General features: G+C 43.2%; 2 protein-coding genes across 6 annotated transcripts; one reads left to right on the forward strand and one right to left on the reverse strand.

Moving 5' to 3' along the window:
- Positions 1–573: 573 nt before the first annotated feature.
- Positions 574–13,032, reverse strand: gpbp1l1 (GC-rich promoter binding protein 1-like 1). 4 transcript variants are annotated; one of them, XM_076745114.1, is made up of 12 exons: positions 12,737–13,032; positions 9,447–10,831; positions 8,816–8,930; positions 6,409–6,538; positions 3,669–3,997; positions 3,190–3,265; positions 2,878–3,074; positions 2,558–2,701; positions 1,846–2,001; positions 1,527–1,651; positions 1,323–1,425; positions 574–1,197 (listed from the first exon to the last, which is right to left on the reverse strand). In XM_076745114.1, the coding sequence occupies exons 3-12, from the start codon at positions 8,873–8,875 to the stop codon at positions 1,027–1,029; spliced, it is 1,491 nt and encodes a 496-aa protein (XP_076601229.1). In that variant the 5' UTR covers positions 8,876–8,930; positions 9,447–10,831; positions 12,737–13,032; the 3' UTR covers positions 574–1,026. The 4 variants fall into 4 exon arrangements, with proteins under 4 accessions (XP_076601229.1, XP_076601231.1, XP_076601228.1 ...); XM_076745116.1 differs by having other exon boundaries at positions 12,814–12,941; XM_076745113.1 differs by having other exon boundaries at positions 12,584–12,752.
- Positions 13,033–13,064: 32 nt separating this feature from the next.
- On the forward strand, positions 13,065–14,743 carry LOC143329498 (transmembrane protein 69-like). 2 transcript variants are annotated; one of them, XM_076745420.1, is made up of 3 exons: positions 13,138–13,214; positions 13,396–13,441; positions 13,577–14,743. In XM_076745420.1, exons 2-3 carry the CDS (start codon positions 13,403–13,405, stop codon positions 14,282–14,284), a joined length of 747 nt encoding a protein of 248 aa, XP_076601535.1. In that variant the 5' UTR covers positions 13,138–13,214; positions 13,396–13,402; the 3' UTR covers positions 14,285–14,743. The 2 variants fall into 2 exon arrangements, with proteins under 2 accessions (XP_076601534.1, XP_076601535.1); XM_076745419.1 differs by having other exon boundaries at positions 13,065–13,441.
- The last annotated feature ends 50 nt before the right edge of the window (positions 14,744–14,793 follow it).

Genomic DNA, 14,793 nt, shown 5'->3' on the forward strand with positions numbered 1-14,793 from the left:
TGCAAGTCAAAATGTTTGTTAAAAAGGCATTAATAATGAAGAAAAGTGACCTCTAGATATCCAAAGAGACATCTCAACAGTTTTAAGCTCATCTACATATTTTTGTTAGTGGAAAACTCTAAATTTCTTTTCTTTTCGACATTCTTTTTCTTTCTTTTCTGACAGTATTTGAAAGTCTTCGTGTTTTCAAGTCTGAAATCCAAGTGATGGCTTAAAATCATGGTCAAAAAAAGCAAGATCAAATTCTGACTGATTAAATTCTGCTCTGTAAAACATTTTGTACAGAAACATTTTATATGACCATCTTGGTCAAAATGGTATCAGAAAGTAAGACAAATGTCCTTTTTAAAGCTACAGTCCTGTCCTCTCAGAGCAATTCAGGACACAGGAACTGTTCACAGCACGAGTAAAAACATATTCTGCATGTTGAAAACCACATGTGTTCCTGGCTGGGGAAGACATTGCTGCTGTGACGCCACATCTACACAAATTCCTTATCTTGCCACTCAGACTGAAGAACTTGCCGAGGAGGCAGCGTGGGATCGACGTGGACTCAAACACCACAGTAGCCAGATTCATATTGAAACATATCAGCTTGTCAGGAACCAATTTTTATTAATATCATTAATAATGTGTCATCAGCATCATCAATGAAATGAGTTAGTCTGTTTAAAGCAGAATCAAGTGTGCATTCATTGCCCTTCTTTTCTTGATGAACACTTCAGTTCCACAAAGCGAGGAAGAAAAAGGAAGAAGGGGAGGGGAGGGGGGAGTCAAAGAGGGCAGGGACTGCAGTGAAGGAGGAAACGCAGGGAAAACGACGTCTGGCGGAGCAGGGATCTCCCCCTTCACTGGGATATGATTGGTTTTTCCCTTGTGCAAGAATGACAACAAAAAAATCAAAACAAAAGAAATTCAAAATGGTGCTCTAAAAACAAAGATGAGAGGAAGAGGGGGATTGCTTGCTGGGATGTTGTGTTGGCTGTTGTGTGTGTGTTTTTTTTTTTTTTGTTCCGTAAAGCCACGTTAGGATTTGATGCAGTCGTCGTCGTCAGAGGTCTGGCTGCTGCTACTGGTTTCGGACTCGGAGCCCTCCTCGACGTTCGCCTCCGCCACACTCCGCCAGGGGGTGAAGTGGAGGGTCACGCCCCGTGCCCTCGGGAGAGCCCCGTTCCTCTGCATGCCGTTCCTCTTCAGCTGGTCAAAGGACACAAACAGTTAGTGTGTGAACGAGATCCCCTTTTCTTCTTCTCTCATGTTTAATTCAGGGGAAAATATATCAACGGCTAAACATCAAAACGGACGTTTCTCCGAGTGCTCACCTGTTCGGTTTTAGTCTGGAACTCTCTCAGCTCATCCTCCGTCAGAGGCAGGAAGTTGTCATCATTTTCTGGGTACTCCTGCCAGCCCATGGCCTTCAGCAACCTAGAGAAGCATGGTGATTTTCTGCTTAGTTGACTGTGTGTGTGTGTGCGTGTGTGTGTGTGTGCGTGTGTGTGTGTATCAAGTTGTTCGCAGCGTCCTACCGGTGCTCTGCCTCCAGGGAGCTGGACAGGTGTTCGGTGTCTGAGTCACTGAGGGAGTAGGACAGACCATTCTCGTGGCAGACTTCCTCGCTGTAGGCTTTGGGCTCTGGCGTGCTGCTTTCACCCTGACAAAATTGACACAGCAAGAAAACTCTGTCTTTTTTTCTTCCAACTGAAAACAGTGACGCTGAAGTGGAGCAAACTGCAACAACAAAACTAGAATGGGCACTATTCATTTCAAAAGTGGACAGTCTCTTTCACACTCTCTAAATGGAGCGTTTTCTGGAACCACTGTGTTCTCCTGTGTGCTGCTGCCTACCTCTCCGGATGTTCCCGGGCTGCTGCTTGTCGTCAGCTCTCCGGTGCCTTCGTCCTTCAGAGCTCGCAGGAACTCGCTCTTACGGTCCGGACCGCGGCGCATCAGCTTCAGCCTCGACGGGGCAATGTCTATGGGTGGAGTCGTGCTGGAAGGGTGCTGTAGGTGCAATGGTGCCACAAAAAGAAAGAGAGAGAGAGAGAGAGAGAGAGAGAGAGAGAGAGAGAGAGAGAGAGAGAGAGAGAGAGAGCGGGACCGGGTAGAGCATATGTTATTTTTTTTTCCCCAACTGAGACCGCAATTTATTAGCTATGAAATCCATTTAGCCGGTGAGATGTTTCAAAATAGGTCAACAGTGATGAGCCATTGTAACTGGCTGAGACGACAGTGACACTGAACGGCATACTGCAGACGTTCAGTTCCTGTCTGCTGCGCACATGTGAGTATGCATCTCAGCTGCCGACCACACGAACATAATTACTATGTTTAGATAAAACCTGGGAAAGGCCTGCTACATGTGTCACGCATGCAGCCGTAAAACAGACTGCTGCGCTGGGATTTTAACAGTTTCCTCGTTGTGCAGCTCAACATTTAACCAGGAAGTCTGAGTAAACCGCATCATTTAAATACTGTTCCCTGATTAGGTTAGAAAACTAAACGGCTGTTGTAATCATGGACATCAAGTAATAAATTCATGTTTCTCCTTTCCTCCTACCTCTTTCTGGGTGTTGTGCTGTGGTGCACTGACTGGGGTGCTGGGTTTGGCTGCAGAGACGGGGCTGGTGAAGACTGAATCTCGGCCTGGCATGTGAAGGCCGGACTTCGTGATCTCTCTACCACCGGATTTCCACTGGGTGCTCTGGAAGAGAGGATGTGCTGTGAGTCTCTGTCACAAACAAAGAGACGGCTTCCACCACAGCGTAGCAAAGCCAGTCATCTATTTCATACAAACGTGCTTTATGAGTTCATCTTGCATGTCTGCTGAAAGAAATCAAGCAAGTTGTTTGAATGTTGACACACAGCAGCAAGTCCTACTTTGGTGGGGGCCACAGCAGGCTTTGGGACCAGGTTCTTGTAGACGCTGGAGCCTGCAATGGGAGCTTTGCTGCCGTTGGTGGGCAAGGCGCCAGCAGTGGCAAACCCCGCAGAGAAGGCTGTGCTGGGGTCCTCCTTGGAAATCTTCTTGATAACCAGCATTTTGGACACCATCTGTTTGCCACTAGGGGGGTTTTCTGGAACACAATCAGTTAGTGATGAAATGTTAGAAGGGCGAGGACAAGAAAGTGAGCAGAGCTTAAACGTCTCTTGTTTATTCAAGAATTTCAGCCCAATCTGGTCCGCTCTTACCCCACACTCCAGCATGGGGAGCCACTGCACGCATCTGAGTCCCAGGCTTTCCAGTTGTTTCAGGGTTGAGGGAAGGCTAAAAGCAAACAAAAGGCACCTGCATTAAATGCTGCTGCATTTTCTCTTGTCAAGTTATGTTAAAATCCAAGAATCTGAGCAGGTTGTTGCTGACGGGATTAAAGCTAATGGGTCAGTGAAGGGAAACTCTTGTTGTGCATAATACTCATGAAGTTAGCATTTTTATCACAAGGTAAATAAGCTAAATCCTTCTGACAATATTTTTGATATCTAAGAAAGCAATAATCACTATTTTCCTAAAAATACAGTCTATATTCTTAACTTTTCCTGTTTATTTAGCAATTCAAATAGCTTTGCCACTGACTCAAGGTCTCTCACATTCCAACAGAGCTTTGTCATTCAAAGACTATGTCAAGGTCGGTGGCATGATTAGGAAAAATCAGTGAAGACTGTCTACTCACAAAGTCCTCCTCCACAAACTTCAGCTTGTCGTCCTTGCTGTCTTTGCGTTCCTCGTTGGGGAACTTGTCCTGGTACGAGGTGCCCTTGCGGGGATGAAAGTTGCCATTACGCTGCCGGTGCCCCACCTGCCTGTCCCTGTCGCCTCCTACCCGTTTGGGGTGGCGTCCCTGGTGGTGGTGGCCATCCTGGGCCCCCCGCGACGCTCCATGCCAGGTGGGTGTTTCCTTCCAACATGAGCCCCCCGCCAGCCCACCGTGCCCTCCTTTGGCCACCCCCGAGTCCACCGAGTCATGCCTCAGAAGCAGAGAGGGCTGCTGCCATCCATCACCTTAAGAGAGAACAAACATACAGGATATAGTTTTAAATAAAAGTGCGATGCGGCTTTGAGAGATACACCAGTAAGGTTTCTTTTACTTTCTGAAATAACACTCGACCACCTTTAATCTGTGCCAGTGCTGAACAGTGTTCACCATCTTGGTCTGTGAGCTAAAGAAATCCGAGAAAGTCAATAATTCTGTTAACCGAGTGGCTATTACGGTTACGCTAGCACACGCTGAAAGTGGCAGCATTTGAACATCTGCTTCACTGCTGGCTGGTTAGGCAACTGGCATAAGATAAGCTGAGACTCAGTTATTTCCAAGGTGGAAAACACAAAGCAGGTGCCAGGCAAAACCAACAGAGCAAAACAGTCGGACTCACTATGCAGGCAAATGATTTTTGTGAATGCACTCACAGGATGACGTGTTCTGTACTTTAAATGGCACTGAAATAGGTAGGCAGAAAAATGTGGGGTATGCCCCATAAATCAACCACATGATGAGCTTAAGTCTAATCCATTAAGTCTACTGAGATCTGTTGTCTTTAGTTCACTAAAAAGGGGTTACTGAAACAACCAGAGCATTCGTCAAAACCAAGAGCAACAAACTCAATAACAGAGCTGAACAGCAGAAGACATGACATTTTTGGTAAACTTTCTCACTGACATAAGTGAGTCGTGATGACTGGAGGCACGCTCATGCTTTTAAGACACATTTAAGTTCTTGAATTTGCAGAACTGGTGTTCCAGATTGAGAATATTTTGAGTCTTAACGTTCTTCAATTCAAGAAGTGAATTGAATAAAAAACTGGCAAAGCGTCGTAAATTTTACATTTACTTTGACTCCTATGACATTATCCAGAGATACTGCTGCACATGTGGCACAGTGAGCATTAAGCTACTGCAGTAATACAGAGGGCAGAGAAGAAGCTTGTAAACTACAGGAATCACTAGCACGTTTAAGCTTGAATGATGCCTGCAAACTACAGTGGGTTCTTTCCTGTGACGGACCAAAAGCACCCACAGCATAAAGAAACACACCAGGAAACACACTTCACTGTCAACTTCCTACATTGAAACTACACAAGATGTTCCTGTCAAGACTACTAGAAGAGACATTTCAGAAGATGAAGTTGAAGATTTGCTCAACACGACTGACTCGCACATAAATCAGCCTTTCTGCTTTCCAAAGCTAAAAGGCAGCACAAGTGAGGGACAATGAGGCAGGACAAATGGGAGTAGAACCTGTCAACCAGGAAGATTACTGCTGGGACCTAGGATTGAACTACTGCACCTGAATGCATCTTCCTGATGGTACAACAAAATCCTTCACCCAGAAGAACAACATCTCAGAAACTGAGATGAAACGTAAGTGAACAGGGGTGTGAGACTTCATTAAAGCACAGCAAGTCGGTGGATCTTTAGAATCGACTTCAGACAGGAGGAAATGAGCAACAACGAACTGGTACTTAAAAACTCCCTTCAATTCATTAATTTATTCATCATTGGAACAACACAGTCTGGTCTGTCCCTTGGTAAAATCAAATAATGTACATATGCTGGATGAGAGGACAGATGGTTTGAATAAGGCATAAAGGACATCATATGAGTCATGAAAAAGAAAGACTCAAAAGGGGACGGGACCCCAACGTTGGCTGTCTGCTGCTTAAAATGCTGCTACAACACCAGCACCTCCATCACTGTCTCAATTAAGTCCTCATCCACTACAGGGACCTGAATTGTATCCTCTTTCAGTCAAGGTTTGTTGCTTCTCATCATCTTCAGCTAAACACAATGAAAGCCCAGCAGAAGCATTTCATACTGATCTAATGTCTGAAACATAGTGACACTTATTCCATCTTGAGAGCCTCGGAAAGGTTCTCTTAGGAGATAAAAGTCGAGACCATTCAATTCGTCTCCAAATTCTACCCGTTCATTCTTGACACAACCACTTCTGTTGATGTGTCATCCACAAACCATTACCAGCTTTGACCAAAAACTCTTCTAGCCAGATGGTGCAAAGGTACACGTGCATCTGTCTCTCCAGGACACGTCAGTCAAAAGATGAATCTAAACCCCCCCCACACACATCCATCGTCCACCCACACAGGGGTTTCCTGTCGGATCAGACCTCTTATCAGGACTGTGTTGGTGTGTACAAACTGCACTTGACTGACATCACTTCATCTCTCTGCTGGCAGCAGGACACTTTTTATTCTTATTCATCCAACTCCCAACAAAGCCTTCAAAATTTTCTTAAGCAATTATTTTGTTCCATTTCATTGCGCTGCACTATAGTGTTAGAAGATTCAGTAACTCAACTCATCATGGTTTCATTAGTTTTGCTTGTATTCTCAGTTACACAGTTTAGCCCTGTAATAAAAACCGTTAAGAAAAAGGTGGTAACTATTCTGAGCTGTTACCTGCTGGAGCACGCAGGGAGCCGTTGTTGAAGAAGCCATCGGAGGAGTTGTGGCGGCGGCGGCTCACAGCAGTTCTGCCATCTCTGTGGAGGTGGGGCTCACCTTGTTTTTCAAGATTGGCAGCAGGGGACTGGAGGAGGACAGAAAGGGGACATGGTTAGTCAAAGTGGGACTAAACTACAAAAGAGAAACAGCAATTACCCTTGGACCTTTTTTCAGGACTTTCTTTTTTCTCTGTCCTTGTGAAAAGGCTTAGATTAGATGAATCCTCTCTGTACACAGAGTTCCTCTCTTACTCCCTCAGAGAACTAAAATAACTTGAAACTGTCAACACAGGGATCTATTCTTAGGGAAAGAAAATGAACAAAAACAAACACCGCAGGAACTAAAAACAATCTTGGATCTTTATCACTGAATAAATATGATTCTATGGAACCACTAAGATCAGACAAACACAGTGTTCATAACTCTTAGTGATAAATCCTGAAGTCACTGCACTGCCACAGCTGTGTGTTTGACAATGTTGACTACAAATGCTTAGTTCCATCTGAATCATGTCCTTGTCATTAGCGGAGGTTCAAAGGTCCAATTAGACTATGTTCTTCAGCCTATCACTGCAAGAGTCATCTCAAAGTATTTTTATAACCTCAACAGACAATAAAAATCAATTCAATGTCGGAAAAAACTGAGAGAATAAACTGCAGCTCCAACCCTGGAGAGGGTGTGCATGCAGACTAATCCCTGAAGACAAATGACACTGAGGTGAAGTCATGTGTAAGCAGGACAGTGACTGTGCACTTATTTCTCTGTCTTGACTCTTGATTTCAGAGACAGGCCACTTAGCTGGGCAACTGCCTGACTCCAAGATTACACATCTCAGATGGACAGTAAGATGGCTTAACACTTTTTTTAAAGGAAGGCCAAAAATCAATCCACCTAACATCCACTCTTCTTCATTTGCAAACCCTAACCCTCCAATTTTATTTTCAATGCCAATATTTCGAATGACTATTTGTATTTTCATTCTAATCTAATGTAAAGGTGGCAGATACAGCTCGGATCCAGATCCATACATTCTAACAACATCTCAAATTATGTCAAGCAATTACAATAATGTACACAGGTCAATACAGCCAAGAGTGAAATCAGTGCTGATGATACTTAAAGTGCATGTAACTACGGATTAACAACTACTGTGATCAACAGTGGTGATGTGAAGTGGTGAAAAAAAAGCCAACTTGGCTAACTTGGCTAGCTAGCAAATGTTAGCCAGCCACCCTTGCTTTGCTGTTACCCAACATCTGCTGAATGGAGAACACAATAGCTAGGCTGAGCAGTCACATTCTTCAATAAATCTTCTTAACTGGCTCAAATATTTCTTTTGCGTTAATTAAACACAGTCTCTGCTTTGTGACATTGGGTAGTGTCCATGTTCTCACAGTGATAACGCTCCCTGGTAGAGGAAAACAATGGACTCAGTGGAGCAAACTCGTATATTGTACTGTCTGCCTGTTACTTTCCTATTTTGAGATACCTCATCATGCATTATGTAATGCAAGATGTAATATTGATTGCTGTCTTACTTAACTTACCATAACTGTTAAGGCAGCTAGCTCTCTGTCAATGTTGACTTTCAAAAGTGATGTTAGATGGACCACCACTTATTAGTTAGGATAAAAGTCCAATCCTTGCCCAATAAAAAATGGCCATAAACAGTCAGACTGAATAGTAGAATGCAAACAAAATTGCCATTCGGTCTGAATATGAGAATAACAGGAAGATCGATAACAGATCAGGTGGATATGACAGCAGCAGGTTGAGTGTCTGTAGTTCATTTCACTCGGCTATGGCAGTAATTTCAGAAAACTGGATTACTTCACTTTAATGCAGCTTCTGGTGAGGTTGCATTTAAACACTGTCATATTTAAATATTCAAAAACCCTCATCACATATCATGATAGAAAATTTATACAGATCTATCTCTACCGTGAACACCTAAAATCAGCCCATTCTTCAAACACAGCAAATTCATACACTCTTCGGTTTATCTGCAAGAGCCTTCAATTCTATCCAAAAAATAGCAATTGTTTCCCATTTGGGAAAGAACACTTTAGATTTAGTCATGCTTGGATGCAAAAAACAAAACAAAAAAAACAGAAAAATCCTCCATGAAATCCTCCTTACTCTTAGTCTTTTTCAAAAAGGTACACAACGTAGGTGAGCCTCTGCCGAAAAATGCATTGACTGCACAGTCAGTCCCCGAGGGTGACTTGTCGCTGTCACACACACATACACACATTCACTGAAAGGTGCCGCTAACGGTCATAATTTCAAGCTCTGTCTCAAATGACATTTTTTCCTGCAATCAACTAGCACACACTCAAATACATACACAGCGTGCACACACCTTGGCAGGCTGGGGCGTGGAGAAGTTAAGCCAGGCAGGGACAAAGTCATGCTGCGCCATTTAGGTCCAGTGTTTCCGGTCAGTGGATCGAGGCATCAAACCTCATGGCCAGGATCTAACAAAAGAAATGGACAGTAGGAATGGGATTTATAAAATTGAGATCCTGCAATTTCGCTTTTTCATGCTTGTCTATCTTAAATTTCATGTCATTTCTTCCAAGTGTTTTTGTCTACCATCAGTTACTCTGAAATTCACTGCATAAAGGTCTCCCTCAAGACAAGCCAAAAAGAGTCCTATTCTTAGCAGAAAACAACAAAGCTGCAGCTGTGCCTGTGAAGCTGATAACTGGTTGACAGTCTGGATGGAAAATAACTTGCACAGCACAATACAAGTATTACTTTGTGATGTGTGTATGTGATAAATTTATATAGATCATCATGCTTGATTTTGCTCAGCTCTCTTAATTTGACTTTAAAACTATCACAAGGAGGAAAATTAACACCTGCTACCCACAAAAATGTTGACAAATGACTTGTAAAGCACCACACTACAGCAGTTCATTTTATGGCTATTGAGTTCATGCGTGTCTGTTCGCCCTTGCCAAGTCAGTCAGATGCAACTTTATCATTACCCCAGAGTCTGTGGCTCTGAAGTCCTCTGCCTCCTCTCTCAGTCCGGCTGGGCTTGGGTCCTCAGGCCTATTGGCACTGATCACAGTGTGTGTGCACTGACAGATGGGGAGCAGCACACGGACAACCCCCTCTCCACCTCCGCCAGGACAACACAGCCCCTTTCCCCAGAGGCAGATCCCTTCGTCCAGGGTGAAACACTGGGAGATGGGTCAAAGGGTCACAGGAATGATCTGGAATGGCGATCCAGAGAACTGGCCAAAGCAGGAAGCAGATTTCTTAGCAGAAGCACAGAGATCTGTGAGGGACCAACTTCCCTTCTTGAACCAGATCCCCAAGCAGCTCCTGTGTCGGTCACGTCTCTGATGAATTCTGAGTGCTACTGTTTCCAGTACGGGTAATTTTTTCCCAGGCAGATTGAATCCTTCACCAATCTATTTGAACCATTTGCTCTTATTGTCAGGAGTAAGACCTGATTGAACTTGATGCTGATTGGTGAAATGAACTGAGCTGACAGGTGATTTGTCCCAACGGTGAGGAAGAGCCAGGTTGTCTTATTATTAATACAAGGAAGCAGTCTGTGAAAGTTGTCTGCCCTGGAATATGCACAGCAGTTTGTGTAGCAGTTCCACTTTGACACCAGATGGGGGGGAGAGAGACAGGCTTTGTCCTGCCACACTGCGTGCCAGTATGTCTTCACGTCGGCTCACCTTTTACCGAATCATTTTAAGATTGACTGAAACGCACGCATAAAAGAAAAATGAGTTCAGAGACAGTCTTTCACTGGCAAAGGAGGTCGCTGAAACCCACTGCTCACCTCATTAAACTGATGAAAAAGACTGTCTGACTTTGAAGAAAACAATGCTCAAAAGGTTCAAAGTCACATGACAATGAAGGAAATAAAACCCTATGTTACATCGCCGTCATTTTCAGTTTTGATTAGAGAAATAGAGATGCTGCTGGATGATGCATTATAATGCCATATTTATCTTTATGTGTTTTAATATCACATTTGTAACATGCCCATTTAATTATCTTGGGTTTTCTGATTGGAGCAGATATAGGGTAGAGCTCTGATTTCATAGATATGCACGCTCAAAGGCTAAACAAAAATATTCCGCCAGTCAAAAGGTCTTCGTGTCATACGATGCAGAAGAGTCCCTTGACAGCAATTAAAATTCATCCAAAAAGAAATCAGCTTCTTGAGACAGGTCAGTCAACTTCTTTTTCTCAGGGAAAAAATGAAGGTTGAAAAATAGCATGTGTCCAAAATGAGTCGAGTGGGTCTTTCCTTTTCTTCTCGAGTGAGATTTCTCTAACACATAAATTTGAGTGCAGTTTTCTCTTGCTGATGCTTCGCTGGTATCTGCACAGGAACAGACTGGACCTGCAGGAAACATAAACAGTGTTAGCCTCAATTCAGAAAAGCTCCAGGTTAAAACATACACCCACACTAAACTCAGCTGTCTGTTTATCACTAACACCTATCTTAACTGCTTCACAGAGGCCTTTATTCAGCTGTATGCTTATAGTGCTGTTGAATTGTTATATTGAGTCAAACATTACTGATATACATTGGGTGGACAAAACATTTCACGAATTTACGGCTGATCAATAGATTAAAATGTTGTCAAAATTGTAACATGGCCAAGTGTTACATCCAAATTGCAGGAGGTGCTGATTTCGATAAATGTCCAAATGTGTCACAACATACCATTATGAATGAAGCACTGTGGTGCTACTGTAATGCCCCGGCACCAGCATCACAAACTACAACCTCCAAAGCAACTATTTAGTTGAATCAACACCAGTAAACATCTGTTGTATCAAACTCCATTACCTTTAGTTAGATGTAAACTGGCAACTGAGAAAACAGATAAAGTAAGCTTAATCCAACACATTCCTTCATATCTCTACACCTGTCTTACTGTAAATATCTACAGGGGATATCTCAGGTATTGTGAGAGCTACTCCTCCTTCACTGAATACCCTTATTAAACCCCCATATAGCTTCCAATTCAAGGAGACAACCAATGTCTTAAAAGAAACTGTGTTTGACACTTCAAACACATTTTGAGAGGTAAGAGAGCAAAATCATGACTCAGTGATCTGAGAACCATTTCATGCTGAAAGCTGGCTTTTATAAAATTGTGTCGGCTTCTGTAAATGAAATATTTATATCAGTGTAAAAATAACTTGAACACTTTCTTCCTTGGTACTTCACTGACTACTGCGCATCTAAACAGGCCTGGCAGTGTGTGTGATGCTCGACTGAGCTGAGGTTTACAATCTTAACAGTGATTCCTGTACCTTGTTCAAACATAAGATATAATATAGCTTTAAGATTTACATAAAAATAAACCCTATATGCACAAGCTCAGAGCTACCACAGACTCGTTCACGTATTCCCACTGAACTATTACGTAACAGCTCACCATCAATGAGTTTGCCATGGACGCGGGCTACAATGTGCAGCACAGGCATTTAATCCACTATGAAACTACACTCAGATGAATGACGGCAACGCAAATACTGATAATTTTGGAAAGTATCCACTTTAACATTACTATACAGAGTGGGAAACCCACATGTTCAGAGACACTGCAGCACACCAATCCAATACACAGTAACGTTACATGCACGTTTCACCACGCTACCTAGCTGAGTAATGTTATAGATTTAAGACCAGCGAAATAAATTCAGCCGGAAAGCGGCTATGGTGTTTGCTAACTAGGCAACATTAATGACTAACTAATAACGTTATCAGATCTGTCCTAACTCTGCTGCTAGCTAACTCCCTTTAGTTATCTAAGGTTAACGTTAGCCTAGCAATTGTTAGCTAATAGCTCGCATTATCTAGCCTATTAAGTAGCGCACGAACACTGCTAGGTAGTTGAAATGAATTAGTATGGTTAAGGGGCTTAGCAAAGTAAAAATGCATTTAATATGTCCAAGGTGGCTTAAACTGTCTATTTAAGCAGCTGTCACGAACATACAATATAGGTAAACAGACCTGGCTTCGTTGGAACAACACAGTTTCAAAATGGCTACCTTAGCAGCGGCAGCACACATTCATCAGCTTGCTAAGTGCTAGCGAGCTAACTTGCAGTGTTTCATGACGATACCGTGTAGCTGTTACCTTCTCCTAAGCAAGAGGGCCTCCGGTAGATACTTATTCCAATATATATATAATCTGCAAACATTAACGAGTTACCACTTTTTCGCAACTATAAACTTCTTTAATAATGGAGCTATTGGTGTTTGTTTGGGTTTTCGGACTCGGGGCGCTTACCACTGGCGCTGGCACTGAGGGATTCGAACAGCCTCAACGATGCGACGTTCAAGATCTTTCGCTATTATGCAACTTACCGTGGTTCTACTGCGGTTTTTTTTCAGTCGAGCCAGCTTAACAATGCACGGTCTGTAAATACTTTTCTTTTTCAATCAAACGACCTCCGCATATCTGACATTACTAGATGACGGTTTTCAAAATGTTCATAGACCAAGGTGTTAGTAGCACGTATATTGGTATTTTGTCATCTTGAACATAACTTAATACCTCCCCCGTCACAGACAGCCAAACCAGTCGATGTCAGAACCTTCTGGCAACATCAGGAGACAGGCATTTAATCGAGCACCAATTGAATGGCAATCAGCAAACGACCTTTAGCTAGTTATCGTTAACTTTGGAACTATTAATGATACGTACTTATGTTTATAGTAGCTCTAGCGAACAACTGAATGACAAACAACTAAAAGGAAATATATAGGTAACATCTGTAGGTTATTGCAGTATGATAGCTTTGTATTGCGTCAGGTTGAGCAAGTGGCTATTAGAGGTTGAATGCTAGCTGTTAGTAACACGTTAGCCTGGTTATATCATAGATAAAACTCCAGATTCCTTTTCTTATTGGGAGTACTTTATAACCAGTTAACGACGTGTCTTTTTAGATTGGAAATGATTAGATTTGCATCTGGAAGACGCATAATTTCTGGGGTAAGAAAGCGAAAATTTGACCAATGAGCCATACCGGTTGCTTATTAATAAATACAGATGAATTGTATGTGCCAGCGTTAAGTAGCATGAAGAAACCATGATGTTTATGTACTTCTGTGGTTATTATGCTTTCAGGTTCCAGTATGGAGATGTCTTCAGCAGATAACCAGAGCACCAGACTACATTACGAAAGCTCCGCTGCTGTTTCACTCTCAAGCCTCCTCAGCGTTAATTCCACCCAGACAAACTTCCACCAACAGGTTGTTGGGCATCAGGCCTGTAAGCTGGCCTGCCTCACGCCTCTGCCACGGGGATTCACGAGGCACCTCCGAGAGAGCCGACAGCAAAGGGGGGTTCAGTTTGAGGGCCCTCACCCAGGCTCCCAAACCAGCTCTGTATCTCGGCTTCTCTGGGCTCATCCCTTTCGTGTCTGCCCCTCTCCTGATGGCTGCCATGCAGTCCTTCTACCCTGAAGTGGCATATGCTCAAATGGTCTACGGAGCCTCTATAGTCTCCTTCCTTGGAGGTGCCCGCTGGGGGTTTGCCATCCCTGCTGGTAGTCCTGCTCAGCCTGACTGGATGAACTTGGGCAACAGTGTGGTGCCCTCACTTCTGGCCTGGCTGGCACTGCTCTGCTGGGACAACATTACAGAGGGAGCCCTGATTGTCATTATGGGCCTGGGTCTCTCTCTGCACTATGACCTGACGCTGCTGCCTGGTTACCCCTCCTGGTTCAAAGCCATGCGAACTATCCTCACTCTTGTCGCCACCTTCTCACTTGTGGTTACTCTTACAATTAAACGTTTCTGTCCTGAGAAGAAGATCAAAGAGATCTGGAACTGATTTGGAACAAATGGGACTCATGTGTGGCATATAACTTAGAAACTGAGTAACAACAGTTTGCAAGTTGCAAAACGGGCACAGAAATGTCGAATATGTGAGGGTCAAGATTAAATATCCAAATGTAGAACAAGACCGACTTTGAAAAGAATGAAACATTTATCAGAAAACGTTTGTGGAATCTTATTCTTTGCTCGGAGAACCAGACAAAAAGTACCCTGAATACAATGTTTTTGAATATGGGGATTTTACATGTGCAAATTTGACACAATGGAGAAACGTTGGGAGTATTTGCATACCTTTGCTTTCCATTGTTGTGACTCCACAATGATACATGTCCAAGCCACAGCTGAAGGAAAGCATGAACAGCTGTTTGTGGGAGTTTCTAAGCTACTCTTCTCATCTATTAAAGATGAATTATACAGAAGAGCTCTTTTATTAAAAGTTCCCAAACACCCTCAACCTTCCTGCTTCTTTAATGACTTTGTTCTGTGGAGCTAAAGTACAGGATA

This window comes from Chaetodon auriga, chromosome 12, assembly GCF_051107435.1.
Source record: "Chaetodon auriga isolate fChaAug3 chromosome 12, fChaAug3.hap1, whole genome shotgun sequence".
Lineage (NCBI taxonomy): Eukaryota > Metazoa > Chordata > Actinopteri > Chaetodontiformes > Chaetodontidae > Chaetodon > Chaetodon auriga.